This window comes from Cucurbita pepo, chromosome 6, assembly GCF_057944985.1.
Source record: "Cucurbita pepo subsp. pepo isolate OVF chromosome 6, ASM5794498v1, whole genome shotgun sequence".
Lineage (NCBI taxonomy): Eukaryota > Viridiplantae > Streptophyta > Magnoliopsida > Cucurbitales > Cucurbitaceae > Cucurbita > Cucurbita pepo.
The window spans coordinates 16,172,397-16,193,585 of record NC_141803.1 but is presented as its reverse complement, the minus strand read 5'-3'; the positions used below and the strand labels follow the sequence as shown (position 1 = coordinate 16,193,585).

The 21,189-nt window shown below is 37.3% G+C and overlaps 3 protein-coding genes across 3 annotated transcripts; 1 reads left to right on the top strand and 2 right to left on the bottom strand.

Annotated features, from left to right (window-relative positions):
• Positions 1–511: 511 nt before the first annotated feature.
• Positions 512–7,173, bottom strand: LOC111796794 (KH domain-containing protein). Its single transcript, XM_087124892.1, has 7 exons — positions 6,812–7,173; positions 5,625–5,965; positions 4,801–4,986; positions 4,524–4,625; positions 4,377–4,448; positions 4,162–4,278; positions 512–2,040 (listed from the first exon to the last, which is right to left on the bottom strand). The coding sequence occupies exons 1-7, from the start codon at positions 7,023–7,025 to the stop codon at positions 814–816; spliced, it is 2,259 nt and encodes a 752-aa protein (XP_086981018.1). The 5' UTR covers positions 7,026–7,173; the 3' UTR covers positions 512–813.
• Positions 7,174–9,611: 2,438 nt separating this feature from the next.
• LOC147792454 (uncharacterized) lies at positions 9,612–10,354 on the top strand. Its single transcript, XM_087124893.1, has 2 exons — positions 9,612–9,949; positions 10,159–10,354. Exon 1 carries the CDS (start codon positions 9,678–9,680, stop codon positions 9,936–9,938), a length of 261 nt encoding a protein of 86 aa, XP_086981019.1. The 5' UTR covers positions 9,612–9,677; the 3' UTR covers positions 9,939–9,949; positions 10,159–10,354.
• A 2,675-nt stretch (positions 10,355–13,029) lies between these two features.
• LOC111796928 (uncharacterized) lies at positions 13,030–19,348 on the bottom strand. The gene is made up of 7 exons (XM_023679741.2): positions 18,754–19,348; positions 17,820–17,872; positions 16,812–16,904; positions 16,505–16,728; positions 16,282–16,348; positions 14,981–15,094; positions 13,030–13,254 (listed from the first exon to the last, which is right to left on the bottom strand). The coding sequence occupies exons 1-7, from the start codon at positions 19,190–19,192 to the stop codon at positions 13,231–13,233; spliced, it is 1,014 nt and encodes a 337-aa protein (XP_023535509.2). The 5' UTR covers positions 19,193–19,348; the 3' UTR covers positions 13,030–13,230.
• Positions 19,349–21,189: the final 1,841 nt, after the last annotated feature.

Below are 21,189 nucleotides of genomic sequence, written 5' to 3'. Positions count from 1 at the left end.
ATTAGTGTGGAAAGCATTCCTAAAACATCAAGATGCTGAAGGGACCATTTATTGTGAGAGCAAAGTAGTTGCTTTAACAACCAGGCTAAAAGTATTGTAGTCTAGACCAGTAACCTGAGTAACCTTAGAGATTTATTGGGCAAATATTTAATCTGAAACACTGATTTAGAGTCCGTAATGTTGGTGTTGGCAGGACGAAGAACTAAATCCAAATGTCATTGTGTTGTAAAGCTCAAATTTCTACGTCCAAGGCAGCAAACCAACCAGGATTCTTAACAACAGATTTGAATCCTCTTGGTTTAATGGAGGCAAGAAGAGCATAAATAAGTCCAGATGAGCCCAAAACACTAAGATTCACTGACGAGGAATCAGCAGCATATCCAATAGAAGGCGGATTAGAAGTTGAGGGTGGTAAGGAGGAACCCGCAACAAAAACATCAACCTACACAAACTCATCCACAAAGTAAAAACAAATACCACGGGGAGAGGAGTTGGATCGAGAAATGTGCGATGAAGAAGGGATGGGATGAATCAATATCAGGCTTCCAAACATCAATTAACACCGTTGAAATGATGAGCATTCCAATTTATCCATCAATGACAGAGTCTTGACCTCATAATCTATAAGCTGAATGCTTTTAATGACCTGGTCGATATTATCTCAATGCAAATACAACAGCCAATGTTCCCTACACGGCGTATTGAACATCCTACTATGCTTACACAGCCAACGATCCTAAAGCTAAATTTATCAAAATTTTCGACTAGACTTGAGTAGAATCATACTGCATATACCCAAGGCTGCAGCTGCGGTCACACACTCTTCCCATAGCCTACCGGAGCACTTGAAGGCACGGTTCCATACCCGCCCGATTGTGGAATTGACTGATCGTAGTTTGGCTGACTCACGGCCTGTTGAGTATAACCAGGCTGCCCACTGGCTGGAGCAGTATAAGCTGCTGAAGCAGCTGTTGTGGCAGCACTATACGCTGTGGGATCTTGTGGCACTTGGTATGTCGCATATCCAGCAGCCTGCTCCGGATAACCCTGCTGGGAGGTCGGATACTGCGCGTATGCTGCAGCAGGAGCTACTTGTTGGCCGTAGGCAGACGGTTGCTGCACACCAGGTTGACCATAACCTGCTTGGGCACCCTGCTGTGAGTAACTGGCAGCAGCCGAAGCAGCAGGCACCTGATTGTAACCATCCGTGTTTGGTACGGTGCCATAGGAAGGATACTGCTGGGTCGAACCACCAGTTGGGTAGGGATATGTCTGTTGAGGTTGCATATTTTGTCCATATGAAGCTGGGGCAGAGCCACCTTGATAAGGCTCTGCGGGCTGACCAACCCTCGGAGCGCCATAAGACTGGGGAGGTGGTCCTTGGGCTGGAACACCATATGATGGAGGCTTATTATCATACTGTTGTTGTCCAGGGTAAGCCTGTTGTGCACCAGCCTGCGGATAAAGTTGTTGAGCGTTCCCGGGTCCACCGTATGGATTCTGCACAGGAGCATGATGGTCGTATTTCTGTTCATATCCATGACCGTAGCTCTGATGTGGAGCTGCCTGAGAAAAAGGCGCAGCATGTCCATAACCTTGACTTTGCTGCTGGCTATAGTTGTAACTGGACTGAGTTTGTGGTGGACCGAGAGCCGGGGCAGGAGAAGGGCCAGGAGCATGTGCCGGCATAGCACCAGGAAAATGAGAAGGTGGCGCATCTGAAAAGTGGCTTCTTCCACCATAGTAATCGTAACCACCTGAACTTGGCGGCGGTGGCCCCTGCATGCTGCGGGGTGCCCTTTGCTCCCAACCAGAGCTGTAGCTGCTTCGAGGACCACCCATTTGTTGAGGATAGTTTCCATATGCAGGATGCTGATACTGGGTATTATGAGATGGATAAGGTCCTCTGTGTGGATAATCATATGCTGGAGGATGTGAAGGATGAGGACCCCGTTGACCCCATTGAGTCGGGGCACCAGGTCCACGGGGCCGGTAAGCCTGTTGGTTAAAACCAGTGGAGTGTGGAGAAGGCCTCACAGTCTACTCCAAGGACAAAAACAAAGAGGTAAGTAAACAGATAAAAAAATTTCTAAGATTCAATTATAATGCAAGTACAGAAAAATAACTTGAGAAAATGAACAGCTTGAACTTGGTGATTGAAATCTCTTGTTCAAAAACATAGATGAGAGCCCTGGAAACATATAAGTCCTATAAAATAAGTTGAAGCTACAACAACATAACGAACACAACAAATTACCACTCGGATGTTCAAGAAAAAATGAAAAGAAGATTAAAGATTTATACAAATGATGTTAAAGAATATCAAACCAAGAAAATACCAGATATATCATATCGTTTTAACCACGTGCATGCAAGGGAACATGTACATAACATCCTAATATCATTCAATCTGTTAACAGGGAGATCATGTAGCCTAAAGCACTCGTAAATATTAGATCAGGAAGCACACAGATTAGCATGGCTTCTAAAGCTAAGAGGAAATGATCGACAATTACATCTGCCCATATATAATTCCAGATGGAAGTGAAGTGACAAATTACAACTAATAAAACATTCCCTCAAATCTGCACCACATTAACAAATTTGAAAAGCTCTTCAAAAAAAGGGATGAAAAAGCGCAGAGCAAGTCAAGTGACGACGAAATCATGGAGAAAGCTTAACACTTGTACTCAAGCATCTCACACATACGTTGTTCTGTTCATCAAATAGATAGTAATTCTACTAAACAGATGTCAGGTATATCAGCATCCACTTTACAACTAAATCTATAACTCTTTCATTCGATAGTACCAACATATGCTGTGCATTTCACTGTCGCATTGCATCAGAAAGATTATCAGGAAAAGGGAATACGTCAAAAAAAAAAAAAAGTACATTGACACTGGTTTGTCATTAGTTTTAAAGTGATTCTGTTGCTATAGTACAGTTAGGGTGGCATGGCACCAGATCTCCATGCCTATGATGTCTGAGCAATGGTATCAGCTTTAAATACTAGGTCCCATCAAGCAAATGAAAGCATCATGACTTCAACCAGGCATTACTTTCTTCCAACACAATCTCAAGCATAGAAAATGGGTCCACTAATGAGCACTAAGGTTAATGCAATACATTCTTACTCAGTTATTCTTAGTTTGAAATCTTGAAGCAATCTTACCAACTATTAACATCCTGCAATCGCGAGATTTAATGCCTGATACCTCTCTTCAGTGGATGGGAGTGAATAGGAGTTGTCTATTGATACAGCAAGAAAGCAATGCCGACCCCACGGAAAAGGCAATATTGTAATCTGCAGTTTTAAAGCCAACCAATTCGAGTTTGACACCTTTATGATAGATAATTATGGTAACCGGTATCTTGGATTTCAGTATACGATCTTTCCTAGAACATTCATGTCATCTTTTCATAGACCATTCATTGATTTCACAAGCTATTAGGATGGATCACCAGTCAAGAGATTTCCCCAATCCCATTAAAAATCATTATACCATACAAAATCTGCATACTGTTTCCCATAGAAGTGATTGTTAAACCAGGTCAAATTTATATACTTAACCAGCATGATTGAAAAGAATCTAGTACTGATCCATCAATGTCATCAAGTGAATAAAAATGTATAACACTTTCCACAGCTAGAACTATATTAAATAGCACATAGTTGCTAATATTCGCTTCTTTAACACTGAGCAGATTCGCCTGTAGTACAATCTAACGTTGTTAATTCAACACCTTCTCTAGTCTCAGACAAGACTTAACAAGTAAGATTAAGTATCAATAATAGCAAAACCGCTGTATATAATAAAATTGCAGAAGGGAATGTAAATCACCAATCAGCATGACTTAATATTCATTAGTCAATGGAAGTAACGTAAAATAGAACTTATGCACCAAAAGATGGAGCCATTTAGATAGGAACGTGATCATAGACACTGACCTTATGTATGAAATAGAAAGTACAGACTAATAATTCAAACCCAAAAAATAATAATAACAAGAAAAGTAAGCACAATTCATGGAAGTATTGGCGAATATACATATGTATATACTAAAAGCATTTATGATACCAAGCATCAAATTTCAAGCAAAGATTTAGAGATATAAAATCCAAAATGTCTGGAGAAAAGGTGAACTACTTAAGCATACCTGACTCATAACTTCCTTTATCATGTTTGTAGCAATTTCAATCTGCTTCCTATCACCAGTTACTCTAATAGTCTTTTCCTTGGACACATCTCCTTCTGGAAGATTTTGGGGTATCAACTACATGGAAAACAAATAAATCATAAATGATGGTGATATTAAATCATAAAAATAAATGAACATGTACCATAAAGATAGACTTGCAACGTATCAACTACCTGTATACGTGCCCCAGATCTGGTCTGCAGACTTTTAATAGTCTCCCCACCTTTTCCTATAATTAAACCAACCTAGGCAATAGAAATTTCAGGTAAGTGGTTGGCAGAACAAGTTGATAAAATAACCACTTAAATATGGATGACAACCTTTTCATTTGGAACTTGTAACTGAATCTGTTCAGCAGTTGCTATAGAATGCGATGAAGTAAGGCCTTTGGCTATAAGGGATGGAGATCCACCAGCATCAGCCTATGAGAAAATAAAATTTAATCGAGAAGTCACTATCAGGACAATGAACTTCCAACAGATGCTAAACAATGATTAACTGAAAAATAATACTGGGTTACTGAAAAAAATTAAGAGAACTGGACAATGATGCAAGGAGAATGGCAGAAAAAATAAAAACAATATAAAAAAAGTAAACCTCTGCAATCACAGCATTAATCAACTCCTCTGCCTTCTTTATATTTTCCGAAGTTCCAATTAATTCTACAGGTCTAGTTACACAATTGGGATCCACTTCTGCATCCCTCATGATTTGAATCTTCGCACCAGAATTGTACTGCAAGTATCTAATTGTATCACCAGCCTTGCCAATGAGAACACCTACCTGCAGTAAATAGGCCAACAATTTGTCATATGCAATTCCAGCAAGATTTGTAGATGGACGAGAAGTAAATTTTTTAACATTCAGGCCATGTTTTCTTCAGAATGCATCCGTCTGTATTCAAGCATTCCATTGAATGAATAATAGGCCTCGCCATTCCACTTGCTGCATACCTCTATCAAGGTTATATTATAAGTAAGGTCTTTGAACTTTCAAAGTTGTATCTAATAGATTCCTACTAAGCTTTAAAAAACATCTAATAGGCCCGCAACTTTAAAAAAGTGACTAATACATTCCTAAACAACTAATTTGGTGTCTAATGGACCCTTGAACTTTAAGAAACATATCATCAGTAAACAAACTATAAGACATAACATTGAAACTTCATAAACTTAATAACCTTATTGAGAACCCTATTAGATACAACATTGAAAATTAGGATTTTCCCAGTTTGTAAACCTACTAGATACACCTCTAAAAGTTCAAGGACTGACCTTGTAATTTAACCATAAAAAATAATTAATATCATTAACTTGTGGCAAAGGCTGGAAAAATATTGTTTAAAAAAGGTATAAACAAACTGTGTGTCAAGCTTGGACAACAATCATAGGATTAAAATTAAATATCTCACAAGTTCGCACCTTACTGTTAGGAACTTCCATTCTGTATGTTGTTGTTTCGGCCCCAGATGAAGGTTGATCTTGCTCAGCATTCGAAGCATTCTCCTGCAGTGGCAGTGCAGCCTCCACTTCTGGAGGTTGACTTTCTTCCTTGGAGAGTTCTTGAGTTTTGTCCTCCTGAGAGATTTCAGCAGCAGAATCCTGAGCATCACCTGCTTCGTGAGGCTCTGAGGTGAGTTGCTCAGCTTCCTCTTTTTCAGGTACCTCCTCCAATGAAGCAGGTTGTTCCTCTTGAGATGATTGATTACCATCTTCCTTAGCCAGCTCTTCTGGCTTCTTTTCTTGATACCCGTTCTCACTAACTGTAGAAGAAAATTAAACACGAATATATCGTACTTTAGAGCAAGAATAAATAATCATATATTACTTTCATGAACCATCGATTGCATTATCAAGAGTAAAACAAAAATTACCACAACACAAAAGGGTTAAATTCTTGTCAAGCACATCACCAAAGAACCTTTTCAACAATAATCCAATTTTTACAACTCAAACTATATATATAGCATTGTTAGACGAACACGACTCTCCACAATGGTATGATATTGTCCCCTTTGAGCATAAGCTCTCATGGTTTTGCTTTGGGCTTCCCCAAAAGGCCTCATACCAATGGAGTTAGTATTCCTCACTTATAAACCCATGATCATTCCCTAAATTAGCCGATGTGGGACTTCCATCATCCAACAAGCATAACATGTGTTGGCTGGAAATTTCTCCATCTAATCAAGAAAATATGCACTTAAATTCCAGGCCAGATAATGGGAAACATCAGCTTTTCCAAGAGAAAAATTATGTGATTTCTACATCCAAAATCTATGTTCACTTTCATTCTCCCTGTCCTTACATTATCTATGGTAGAATTACATTATCTGCCAGAAACAAAGCTTAAAATACAAGAATCTATGCAGCATAGACCGTTGTGTCCATGTCTAACACACGTCAAACTAGGACACTCCAAAAATTTGGGCACTAGAAAAATCGTCCAGCATTTTTCGCTAGCAGCTACCAGGTACTTAAAGAAGTAGACGGAAAGAGACAAACAAAATCCACAAATACACATTCGATATCTCCATGAATTTCAAGAACACAAAAGCTGAAATCACCTCAAAATGCTACAATACGCAAGGAAGAAAGAAAAAGAAAAATACCATTTTCCTCGGACTCCCCATCGAGCCGAAGACGCTTGGCCTCGGATTCGTCATCAGTGGCAACGTCGGAGCTGTCAGGAGCAGTAGACTCCTCGCCATTATTCTCCGTGGGGGCTTCATCAATGGGTTCACTGTCCAAATCTGCAAGCTTCCGCTTGTGATCCAAGGGCTCGGGGCTCGCCACTCCGGTAGCTACAACAACTTCCTCCGCCATGTGGTGACCAAGAAAGGCGAATCGAAGTAGTGTTGTGTTCCTCCAACAGCCCTGGGTGGTGGCTGGCGAGGGAGATCGAATCTAGGGTTCAAGAGGAGAGGAGAAAACCGTGAGAGCGAAAGGAAACGATACACTAAGGCGAATGTGTGGTATACGTAATTCTTACAGCTATCACAGATATTTTTATTTTATATGCTTCGAAATATCTAAAAATAAAGCCAATTTTATATAAATAAATAACACTAAATTAATAATAATATATAATAATAAATATTTTTAAACTTTAAATAATAACTTTAAACTTCAAATTTTTTTAAAAAGTAAAAAAAAAAAATACACGTTTAAAAAATTAGGGATGTACGTGGTCGGAGTTGGGTTGGGTTGAGGGATTTTTTTTTTACCCAACCCAAAACAACCGAGTGCAGATGGTCGACCAAAGTAACACGAAAAAAATTATAATAAAAAAAATATAAAAAAAGATCATGAAATTAAATAAATAAATAAAAATTAGTTTAAAGGTATTGTACCCAAGTAAAAAAAATATATAAAAATATTTTAATTGAAATATACTTTACTAACAAATAGCAGGTTTAAAAAATTAGAGAGGTACATGGTTCGGGTTGGGTTGAGCGATTTATTTTTACCCAACCAAAAGTCAACCATCGAGACGAGGCGACCAAGTAATATAAAAGAAATTATAATAAAAAAAAATAAAAGGATAGATCATGAAATTAAATAAATAAATAAATAACTAAGTAATATGAAAGAAATTATAATAAAAAAAATAAAAGGATAAATTATAAAATTAAATAAATAATAAAAAAAACTAAATAATATTAAAAAATAAGAGGATAGATCATCAAATTAAATAAATAATTAAAAAAATAGTTTAAAGATCGTATATATAACAAAAAATATATATATAAATAAAAAATATATATTTTAATTGAAATATGCTACTAGCTTAGGCAATAAATATAAGATAATAATTACATTAAAATTGAGAATATGTTTAACTAAAAATAATAAAATAACAAAATAATATAAAAAACAATTATAATAAAAAAAATAAAAGAAATTAAACAAAATAATAAATAAATAAAAACTATGTAATAGACTAGAGTAAAAAATGGGCGTGGGTCCCACTAGACCAGTCAAAGTACCCTCTAGCAAACCATTAATAAGGAAAGATTCTTAATATAGTTTATATATTTTTATTTGGATCGGGTTGCTCGGGTTATATATTTTTATTTGGATCGGGTTGCTCGGGTTTACTCGAGGGTTTTGTCCCACGAACCCAAAACCGAACCGATTCAATTCAGATTCAGAAAAATGAACTCAACACTACCTGCTAATCCAACTCAACTCAACCCTTATAGTTCGGGTTGGGTTGGTTCAGGTTGTCGGGTTGAATGTACACCCCTATTAAAAATAATACTAATGAAAATTTAAAAGTAGCATTAACAGATTTTTAAAAGTAAAAGAATGCAATTTTTTCTTCTTAAATTCAATAAATGGACGAAAATTGTCTATGAGCGTCTCATAAATTATCTCCAAATTTTTTAATATTACTTTTAAAAGTTTATGAGTATTTTTTAAATGGACGAACACCGTCGTCTATCGACACCTCATAAATTATCTCCAAATTTTAATGTTACTTTTGAAAGTTTATGAGTATTTTTTAAACGTGATACAAACGAGTAAGTGTATTTTTTTAACTTTTTTAAAAAAAAGTTAAAAAGGTGATTTATTTATGAGTTCTTACTTTTGTTTATCCAGAGAATCGTGAAATATAGAAAAAGTAACGAGAGAATCAAAGTGAATCGTGAAGAACACTTGACCATGGCGGAAGATGGCCTTCACGGTCGTTCATTTATCCGAAGTTCTTACTCTTCGGTCTAACAAGGTCGAACTATTACAAGTCTCGCAACCTCTTGCATTTTCTTTCATACATTGTAAATACAACGATGGTACAAATTTTGGCGAGTGGTCGGGTATGGCCACGCGAGTGTTATCCAACGATTGTTACAACGAGTGGTCGGCTAATCTGCATACGTACTCGAAGCTTCATAAGTTTCGTGATTGAAGTGTTCGATGATACAACGATTGTTACACCGTAGGATACAAAGAGCAATGCACATGCATTGTGCAGACCCACAAATTATAACCAAACAATACTTTTCAATCTCCGTTTAGCCCCGTTCATCTTCGGCGCAAGAGTGCTCGATCAGTGAACTATTAAAACAACCAAAATAATTAATAAATTGAAACTATTAAAATAGTATTTAAACTATTAAAATGGAATAAATTATAAAGTATAATAATGAAAATGATATTTAAACCTATTATATATTATATTAATTATAAAAAAGTAAGAAATATATTTTTTTTAATAAAAAAAGAATAAATGTAAAATGAAAGGAATAAAAAAAAAATAAATATATATATATATATATATATATATATATATATATATATATATGTATATGTATATATATATATATATATGTATATGTATATATATATATATGTATATGTATATATATATGTGTATATATATATATATATATATATAAATAGAGACATAAGAATAGATAGCTTGTGGCAACGAGTATTCCGAAAGAAGCAACTGCAGAGAGGAAGGTGGAAGCAATGGGTATCTCATCGGGGCCGAAGCTCTCAGGGTTGCAAAAGCAAGTGCTCAGTCTATACAGAGCATTTCTTCGAGCAGCTCGTTCCAAATCCGTCGAAGATCGACGGCAAATGGAATCGGTTGTCGCCGCTGAGTTCCGCCGAAACGCCGAGCAAATCGATCGCAAAAATTTCATCCACATCGAGTACCTTCTTCGTCGAGGTAACAAACAGTTGGATCAACTTAAAAGCTCTGCAACCGTTCGAGTATCAAGATTCTGAGCCTTGAAATTGTATGTACATTGCTTCGATTCTTGGCTGTTGTTCTGATTTAATCGATTTTGGATAGATTTTGAACCCTAGAAAATAAACTGCGATTGATTTGCTTTCTCTCCTCTTGAATTCCTGATTTGCAATTTTGTTGGTGGATTCTAAGAGACGAATCGCTCTGTTGATTTGCTCGATACTGAATTTTTTTGTCCTTCATGAACTTGTTTTTCAGTGACGATCAATTTTGGAAAACAGTCCAAGTCGGTGGTAGAATCCTTGAAATGCTTGAAAATGTGGACAATGGATTTTTCTTCCTTTGTGAGGTTAAGGTATGAATTTACACAAAATTCTAAATTTAACAATCATTATATATATTCTAGATTAGAAGATACATTTGATCTTAGTAATTTAGAATTTATTTTATTTCATTTCTATGTTCAAACATCTGAACTTCAAATCTTAAGAATAAGAAGAAAACAAAAGTTCAAATTTTGCAAATTGTACTAATTAAAACCTTAAACTTCCTAACTAAATCTATTTAGACGGATTCATAACTATTTTCTACTAAATTTTATTGCAAAATTACCTAAATAATATCATTTTTTTTTCTTCAAAGTTGCGAATGTAGTTCTTCCCAAATAAATAAACATTGAAGGAGAAAACAAGATAAAAAATTCCAATCCCTATAATCCAAAAGTTCTAACAATTCTGTCTATAATTGTGTTAATCCCTACATTTACACAAGTTTTACAAGGACAATTTTACAAGTCCATAGTCAGTCAAATAAATATGGTCGTTACTAAATTATGAAAGTATGAAAGTATTATGTGTATCATGACCCATGTACCGTGATTTAAAATATAGGATCTCATGCATGTGGTATACAAACACCGGTTACTTCTCTAGTATGTTACATATGATCACATACTATGATAAGAAACATGCTCTTGTCTTTTCGTTAATTTCTTATACCGTACGTGTGCACTAGTTTGTAGTCAGACTTAGAGGGTACTTATATAAGTTTGCCAGGTACAAAAAAATACTATACATCCAACCCTATCTAGAAAAGAAAGTAAAGTCAAAGGAATAGGTAGGTTTCACCATGAACTATGTTGCATATGATTGCATTTTCCGACCCTAACAATGGGGTCACTTACTGTGAGTACCTTTAAATACTCAACTTATGTTTAACATTCTTCAAGTGCGACTTGGTACAAGGCTAAAATCAAGCTCAATGGAGAAAGAAATCTAGCTCTCTAAGGCTTTTTAAACACCAACCCATTAGTTTGCGCGTTTATGAACGGGCAGTTGAAAAGCATCCAACTTATATTTGTCTTGTAATAGCTCAAGTCCACCGCTAGCAAATATCGTCTTTTTTGGACTTTTCCTTTCGAGCTTCTCCTCAAGAGGTTTCCACACCCTTATAGAGAATGTTTTGTCCTTCCCAACCAATGTGAGATCTCACAATCCACTCCCCTTCGAGGCATGTTTTGTCCTTCCTAACCAATGTGGGATCTCACAATCCACTCATCTTCGAGGCCCAGCGTCCTCGCTGGCACACCATCCAGTGTCCACCCTCCTTCGAGGCATAACGTCCTCGTTGGCAAACTGTCTGATGACTACCTCTAATACCATTTGTAACAACCCAAGCGAAACTGCTACCGGAGGCTATAAGTATAGCAGCTGGACGTGGCTAGTTATACCCTCCGATTAAAGAGTTTCACTTCTAATCTCCCACGTGGCAGGAACAAATCGACACAAGCTGGACCCGACCGACGCCTTCGACACGAATGGGAAGCACTTACCTCACCCATGTAACGCTAAGCATTTAAAATTTTATTACCAGTAATTTTGGGAGGAACATTGATGCTTTACAACCAAATCTGCACAAAACTTTCGAAATGGCAACCAATTAAGACATGGGGTATCAAGGAGTTCGAGAGGTTCGGGGCACCCGACAATGTGTTCCAAGGCTACAATTAGCATATTGCCAGAAGCTAAGACGAGATTGAATGAAGCTTAAGTTTATATTTGGGTGCCTCCACCCTTAGAACATTGGTAGCTACTTCAACTCCAGTTTATTTCCATTTCGACAAAGCCGTACAAAAAATGGCATTTGATAGCTTAGATTGAGCTTCATGTAACTTAGCCTCGACCTCATACAACTTCTTTCGAGCTTATTCATCCTAATATGATAGCAATCGATATCTTAGATTGAGCTTCATGCAACTTAGCCTTGACCTCATACTTCTTTTCGAGTTTGTTCGTCCTGATATGATAGCAATCAATAGCTTAGATTGAGCTTCATGTAACTTAGCCTCGACCTCATACAACTTCTTTTCGAGTTTGTTCGTCCTGATATAATAGCAAACCATATCTCGGATTTCATCTCTGAGCGACGAGTCCTCTTTGCTTAGGTAAATATTGCATCTTTCCAGCCATTTTCCTATGCATATTGCACAAAGTGTCCCATATTTTATACCTTTAAATTTTTCTCTAGTTAGACCCTTAGATTATGATCCATAACTATTTCCACTAAATAGTGCCCAGGATTATCCCCACGAAGCGCATTCTTTGACCCAAACCTATGTTGAACAATGTCAAGTCAGAAAAAATAATGCAGCTTAGTACACACCTTCGTCGGATCTTACTGTCTGTTCCTGTGTTGAAGCTGTCACGGTCGCCATAAACGTAGCCTTCTGCTGGCACTAGTCGTTGTGTTTAGCAAGTCATTGTTTGATCTCGGTGCTCGATGTGTTGAAGCTGTCGCCATAGCCCGTCGCTGCTAAACAGTATGACACCACTGCCTATGTATGCTTGTCTATGTATACACATTCAGGACAATGGGTATAATTACAAATACAATGTTCATCAGATTACGAAACGACATTCCTTAACGAATCATTAACTCTAACATGGTGCAGTCGACTTAATTGTCCCTATCGTTCCACTTATTGTCGTAAAACATGCAAACGATCTAAAAGATCGAGTTCCCACCATCATTCTATCATGTTCAATAAAAAAAAGTTACAAATTCCATAATTGAAATTAAAAAAAGAGAAGTACAGGCTGAACGAAGGAATTTGAATTTCTGAATGATCCATGGCCACCAAAAACTCATATTTTCTAATTTAAAGTAAAAAAGAGTTAATATTACAATTAGATTAATTAAATTGATTATTGTAAATATTGTACATTATCAGCAGCAGTAAGAAGTTTCTCTTAATTGGTCAAATAAAAAAAATATACAGAGCATTGCCAATTTTCAAAATTTATACCTTCTACATTCAACAAGGCGCCATGTCTATTCAATATCCTTCATAGCATCCTGCAATATTAAAAACAATATCGAGAATTGATAAAGCTCCTATAAAAATACGTGTATAAGAGAAGGCGCGTGACGAGAGAGAGGGGGGGAAATGATGTTACATGAGTTAGTTAGTAGTGTACCCAAAGAGGAAGGTGTAGGAGACGAGGCAATGCATTCGCTTATTTAGGTAAAGGAAGAGAGCTGAGAGAGATATTGTGAGATCCCACATCGGTTGGGGAGGAGAACGAAACATTCTTTATAAGGGTGTAGAAACCTCTCCCTAGCATACGTGTTTTAAAAACCTTGAGGGGAAGCCCAAAGAGGACAATATCTACTGGCGGTAGGCTTGAGCTGTTACAGGTATCTTCTTGCTAATCATTTTGTGAGGTTATTGTGGGAGTTTGTAACCGCCCGAGCCCACCGCTGACAGATATTGTCTTCTTTGGGCTTTCCCTTCTCAGCTTCCCCTTAAGGTTTTAAAACGCGTCTATTAGGGAGAGGTTTCCACACTCTTATGAGAAATGCTTCGTTCTCAGCTCCAACCAGCGCACAGCGTCTATTAGGGAGAGGTTTCTACACCCTTATAAAAAATGCTTTGTTCTCATCTCCAACCAATGCGGGATCTTGATTAGAAATGACTATGTGCATGGAAGTTCAGATGGAAACGTTGGAGAACAAAGTTGGGTCGATCCCGAAGTTTGTGAAAGGAGGTGGGAAAAGTCATTGCTAAGAGCGCGACAAAGTCAGTTAAGGAAGGATTGGGGGAGGTGTTTTCTCAGATGGAAGGGTAAAAAATGACCGAGGAAGCTGCTACTAGAGGAAGAGACGAAGAAAGAAAATGAGGTTGAGGTGACAATGCAAATGATTAGGAAAGTGCTAGCTCAAGCCTTTGATTTGCGGCTAAGGAAGTTATAGACATTCCAGTGTTCGGCGTGGGGAGAATCGCTATGGATGGGTGCATCTAAGTGGAACAGTATTTTGTGGCTAATCGGCTACTCGAGACGGAGAAGCTGGAAGTTGTTGTACTGCGTCTAGAAGGGCAAACTTTAAACTCACATCAATGGGCGGAGCAACGCCGTCCAATTGAAGGATGGGACAAATTCCACATGTTGGTACTACAATGAAGCAGGTCGACAAGCCAAGTTACGTTACGAAACGACGGTGAGTGAATGGTGCATTATCTAACACACCACGAAGAGTGGACAAAGTTGCCAAGGTAAGGTATAAGTAGATTACGGTGTTACCAAGGGTGTCAAGCTTAAGCTACAAGCTTAACGGGAGCCAGGTGGGACCCCAGGACATAACCTCAAAGGTCGGGATTCCGAAGTGAGTTTCAATAAGCAACTCTAAAGTTAAGTCTGTACAAGTGAAATACGAAAGTTCGCTAAATTGGGTGTCAACCAGATAACAAATAGATGCTCCACGTTGGCGTATGACTCCTCGCCAAAATCACATCCACTCTTGCTAGATAAAAATGCCTTAGAATATACTATAAGGGGATACGACTAGTTGGTAAATCTTCCTACCCAGGTTATATGCTATTAATGTCGTTGATGAGAAGTGGGCACGACGAGGAAGGTGTAAGGCAATGTGTTTGTTGATTTAAGGAAAGGAAGAGAGGTGAGGAGTATGAACTTATAAAATATAATATCATGATCAAGTCTATTCCATGATTACGAGTTCATCCCGTAAATATAAAGCGAGTTGATTGCATAAAGTTTGCAGTAGCAATAAGCCATATTACCTTGGCTAATCGTGTAACGTATGCAGCAGCCAATGCTGTCGCCAACAATCCAAGTCCTAAAGTCCACAGCTGACCATTTCCCCCTCCAAGCAAACCAACTTCAGATTCTTCTTGCTGAAAAAACGCCAAGTAAAATTAAGAGCGGAAAAGAAACTAGGCAACAAGATGGAAAATTGGAAACAAACAATACGAGAGACGGAAAACCGAACTAAGAATCGAGGTCATAGATTATCTTTAAAGGAAAACCATAAACAATATGCATGATGTCACAATCGGACTCTTGCAATAGCAGGATAGCGATTGTGCGGCACTTGTTCTAACCAAGCGAACAAGTCAGCCGTAAGAAATTCGGACGTCGCAGACAATGTCGGTGTATGTTTGGGCCTCGAGTCACGTTGCAAGAAAAGATTTAAAAAACGTACGCAAGGAAATACATTTGAAAATGGTCTGAAGAATTGAAGAAAGCAATGTTATATGACTATAAGCAAATTAAGAAATACCACAACTTAAATACCATATAACTCAGGGTGGGAAGAAGTGACAACTAGTCATATCCCCATATAGTATATTTTGGGGCATTTTTGCCCCCCATATAGTATATTTTGGGGCATTTTAGCCCTGGCAGGTGTAGACATGGTTTTGGTGAATGGTCATACACCCCCGTATTGACCCAACGTGAAATTGTAAAGACCTATCTAAGATGAAAGCATGTAAAAGGGGTTTGGAACAGGCATGCAACTATGGACAACATGTCTTGGACAAGTAAGACCGGGCATCCGTCATGTGACTATAGGCAACATGCCTTGGACAAGCATGACTGTGACATCCTCTCCCACACAATTGGTGGACGTCTCTGTCGACCGACTCGGACAAGTAAGATTGAGACATCTGCCATGTGGCCATAGGCAACTTGCCTCAGACAAGCATGACTGTGACACTTGACACAGTGCAATACCATACATTGTCAAGAAAGCACAAGGATGTGTTAGACATAACTCCTAAAAGAAGTGTTCTTCATGAATCACTTATAATGTAAACACTCCGGGAAATAAATGAGTTAAATGCTCCCTCTAATAAGCACTTCAAGTAAATTTTATCTATTTTTCTAATTTCTCAAATGAATTGCACTCATAAAAAGTACTTTTAATTGGTCACATGAACTTTTTACTAATTGAAATTTTAACCAAAAGAGAACCCATTCATAAAACGAACATGCCTATACACTACAAATTTACAAGGTCGATGTTATTACGAAAAATATAACATCTCCAAGCAGCAAGGGAGACAGATCGAAAACTTACGATAATTGCACGTCCAAACGCACCCGCACTCACATAAGCCCACGTTCCCGGAAGCATCCCAAGCCAGCTGCAATCAGATAATAAATCCGTTACGATTTCAACGATTTCTAAAGTTCATACAGCTCGTAACATTACGTATGTATCGATAATATTGGCTAAGGCGAACCAAAAAGGCATATTGATGAAAAGAAAAGCTACAATCATTTAGGAATTGAAAGCTGACCTTCCCAACACATAGGGGACAAATTTGACAGATGTGAGTCCATATAAATAATTTCCAAGAGAAAATGGAAGCAAAGGGCTCAAACGTAGGAGAGTGACTACTTTGAAACCATTTTCTCCAATAGCTTTATCAATGGCAGCAAATTTTTTGTTTCCTTCTACGAGCTTAAGAATTCGCTCACGAGCAAAATACCGAGCAATCAAAAACGCAACACTAGCAGCAACCTGAAATGATTGGAGATAATAAGCTAATAATTAGCGGGCATATGTTAATCCATCGGTTAGTTTTACTTGCACAAAACACTCACCGTTCCACTGATCGAAACTATAACCGTCCCGATCAAAGAGCCAAAGAGTAGCCCAGCTGACATTGTTAATGGAATGGCTGGAATTGCAAGAATCTAGAAGGGAAGAACTCATTCCATAAATTTCAGAACTAGTTGGCAAAAGCTAAAACATAAACCATGATTGTCTTAGCATATATGTTATAGAGCTAAGCAAGCATAGATCTTCTGGAGTACTACAAAAGTATCAGGTTCCCTCCTTGCATTAGCTCATGGCCTCGGCTCCATTTGATCCCGGGTGCGAACTACAAATTATAGCTATACTAAGCCTTGTTGAGGATTGTTGGGAGGGAGTCCCATATTGGCTAATTTAGGGAGTGATCATGAGTTTCGGGAATGATCATAGGTTTATAAGTAAGGAATACATCTCCATTGGTATGAGGCCTTTTCGGGAAACCCAAAGCAAAGCCATGAAAGCTTATGCTCAAAGTGGACAATATTATACCATTGTGAAGATCGGTGATTCCTAACATGATAACAGAGTCATGCCTTTAATTTATCCATGTCAATAGAATCCTCAAGTGTCGAACAAAGAAATTGCTAGTCTCGAAGGTGTGGTCAAAAGTGACTCATGTGTCGAACAAAGGGTGTACTTTGTTCGAGGGCTCCAGAGAAAGGAGTCGAGCCTCGATTTAGGGGAGGCTGTTCGAGGGCTACATAGACATCAGGGAAGGCTCTATGGTGTACTTTGTTCGAGGGGAGGATTGTAGAGAATTGTTGGGTGGGAGTCCCACATTGGCTAATTTAGGGAATGATCATGAGTTTATAAGTAAGGAATACATCTCCATTGGTATGAGGCCTTTTGGAGAAGCCCAAAGCAAAGCCATGAGAGCTTATGCTCAAAGTGGACAATATCATACTGTTGTGTTGTGGAGAGTTGTGATTCCAAACAAGCCTTACCACGAAGGGCACCTTAACAGACGTAAAAGGCATAGTTCTTACATATTTGGATTAAGGGAAAAATATGTGTACCTCCAATCCTGCATACACTGCTACAAATAAAGCATATCCTGCTGGACCATATCCTGTTCATCAAAAGCTCTATGTTATGAATTGCATGATTGAGAGAGAAGCTTCAGAGAAATGGAGAGCTCCTCAGCTATTCAATGTATCTTTTTTTTGTTTGGTAATGATTCTATGTTAAAAAACACACAGAAAAAGTAGTATCTGTATTGTCAGAAACTAAAGGGTAGAGATATCAATAGCATCAGCTTCTACATCCAAATATCATAGCATCAAATGATTTGTTATAACTCCTAAGATTTGCATTAAAAAAAAAACTATTTTTGTAACGGGCCAAGATCACCACTAGCAGATATTGTCCTCTTTAGGCTTTCCCTTTCGGGCTTCCCATCAAAGTTTTTAAACGCGTATGCTAGGGAGAGGTTTTCACACCCTTATAAAGGGTGTTTCGTTCTCCTCCCCAATCGATATGGGATCTCACAATCCACCCCCCTTCAAGACCCAGCCACTTGTTCATGTAATGCACATACACACAGAATTTTGGGAAAGCCCATAGCAAAGCCATGAGAGCTTATGCTCAAAGTGCACAATATCGTACCATTGTAGAGATCCGTAATTTTTAACATGGTAACAGAGTCATGCCCTTAACTTAGTTATGTTAATAAAATCCTCAAATGTCGAACAAAGAAGTTGTGAGCCTCGAAGGTGTAGTTAAAAGTGACTCAAGTGTTAGAACAAAGGTGTACTTTGTTCAAGGACACCAAAGAAGGAGTTAAGCCTCGATTAATGGGAGGCTGTTCCAGGGCTCCATAGGAGAGGCTCTATAGTGTATTGTTCCGGGGCTTCAAGACATGAGTACTCAAAGTGGACAATATCATATCATTCGTAACCTTCCCCAATCCAAAACTTCAAAAAAAAAAAAAAAAAAAAGTGACAAAATTACCATCAATAAACGTCGAGAATTGATTCAAAAACGCATTAATCGGGTCCCTGTAAACATATCCAGCAAACGCAAATCCACCGATAACCCCAACAAGCAACACACCGGCCAAAAGAGTACCCTTAACCGCAGTATCATCTTCCAAAGCCGCCTGATCTCCCTCCGCGCCCTTACTCCCTTCATCAGCGTCGCCGTCGTCATCGTCGTCGGACTTAGGGCTAAAGAGCCACTTGAAGCTCTGAGGGGCAGTAGTGGGTGATTTCTGAAGAGTAGGCTTCTTGGATTGCTTGAGAGAGGAACACGGCTTGAGGAAATGGAAGCGTTTGTTAGGTCTGAAGCTGAAGAGGAAAGAGGAGGAAAGAGGAGGAGAGAAATGGAGAGAAGAAAGACATGGCGGTGGAGGGTTTGATGATGACGGTATTAAGGTCAGAAGGGCGCGCATTATAAAGAGGAGAGAAGGAATTGTGTGGAAGAAGATCAGCTCATCAATGGCGATCTCTCTGTGAGATTAGAGGAAGAACAAGGAAGAAGATGAAATCTTCTGCAATTTTCTTCTTCTTCTTCTTCTTCCTCTTACGAGTTTTGATTTGGGATTATATGACGTGGGGCAATATAGAACATATGGAATGAATGAATTTTACAACTGAAAAATAATAATAATTAATAAATAAACTAAATTAATAAAAATATTTATAATTATTTTAAAAATATAATCGATAGATTTGTTAGATGAACACCGCTCTACACAATGGTATGATATTGTCCACTTTGAGCATAGACTCTGCTTTATTTGATTATAAACTCATGATCATTCCCTAAATTAGTCGATGTGGAACTTTCATCGAACACCTCCCCTCGAACAAACTATGTCTCCCCTTAATTGACATGGCTAAGTGTAGGGACACCTCCCCTCGAACAAAGTATGTCTCTCCTCGAATCCTTTTTCTTTTGGAGTCTTAGTCATATTAATCGAGGCTCGACTCTTTTGTTTGACATTTGAGGATTCTATTGAGACGTGGCTAAGTTTAGGACATATGGCTCTAATACCATGTTAGATGAACACGACTCTCAAATGGTATGATATTGTCCACTTTAAGCATAAGTTCTCATGACTTTGCTTCGGGCTTCTCCAAAAGGCCTTATTCAATGGAGATAGTATTCTTTGATTATAAATACATGATCATTCTCTAAATTAGTCGATGTGGGACTTTCATCTAGCAAGATTAACACAAATTTATTATTTAACATTTTTGGTATTTAAACTCAGTATTTTTAGAAAAAATGTTGTCAATTAATAACAACTTAGTTGTTTATAAATAAATTTTATATCTAACCAAGTACCATATCTAAATTAATATTTATTAAAATTTAAAGATTAAATTGTATTGTTTTGAAATTACTAGATTAAATTTAAGAATTAAATTATTATTTTCGTGAAAGTTCACAAACAAAATAAAATTTAACTAATTATTTATTATAAGATAAAAGAATAAATAATATTCTTTCCCAAGATGCTTCGGATTTTGACATTTCTTTTTGTTTTTCTATTTGCTATGGGTGGCCTCAAAGCTTTCAATAAATAATAAATAATAATAATAATAATAAAAATCACAAAAAATGCATTAATAATTATTTATGAAAGCAAATATCCTCACCTTCACCTTCAGTTATATTTAGGGGTGTACATTCAACCCGACAATCTGACAACCCGAACCAACCCAACCCAACTATAAGAGTTGGATTAGCTTTTTGGGTTGGTTTGGGTTCATTTTTCTGAACCCGAACTGACTCAGTTTGGTTTCGGGTTCATGAGACAAAACCCTTGAATTGACCCGAGCCAAATAAAAATATATAAAATATATTAAGAAAATTTACATTAATAATGGGTTTGCTTTACTTTGTCCTAACTTAAAACACTCACACCCGAGTTCAATGCAATCAAATACACTAATAAATTGGATCACATTATTCTATCACAATTATAATTTTTATAATATTGTTTACTTTAATTGTCTTTAGTTTTATAAGAATGTTTGAACTATTTTAATATGACTTTGTCGATATTTTAGTTGTCCTAGAATGTTGAACTATGTTAATATGATTTTGTTATATATAGCATTTTAAAATTAATCCTTTTTATTGATATCTTCTCGATCTTTTAGTTGTCTTTGGTTTTTAGTTGTCTTTGGTTTTATGAGAATGTTGAACTATTATAATATGTTATTATTATTATTATTTGTGAATTATTATAGATTAATTTGTGTTGGTTACTTTTAATTATCTTTTATCTAAGATTGTATCGATTATAAATTTTGGATAAATAAAACTTCTTTTAAAAAATAATTTTTGTTAACAACCCGAACCCAACCCAACCTGAAAATAGAGGGTTGGGTTGGGTTGTAAAAGTTTTCGGATTGGGTTGGGTAAAAAAAATCCCTC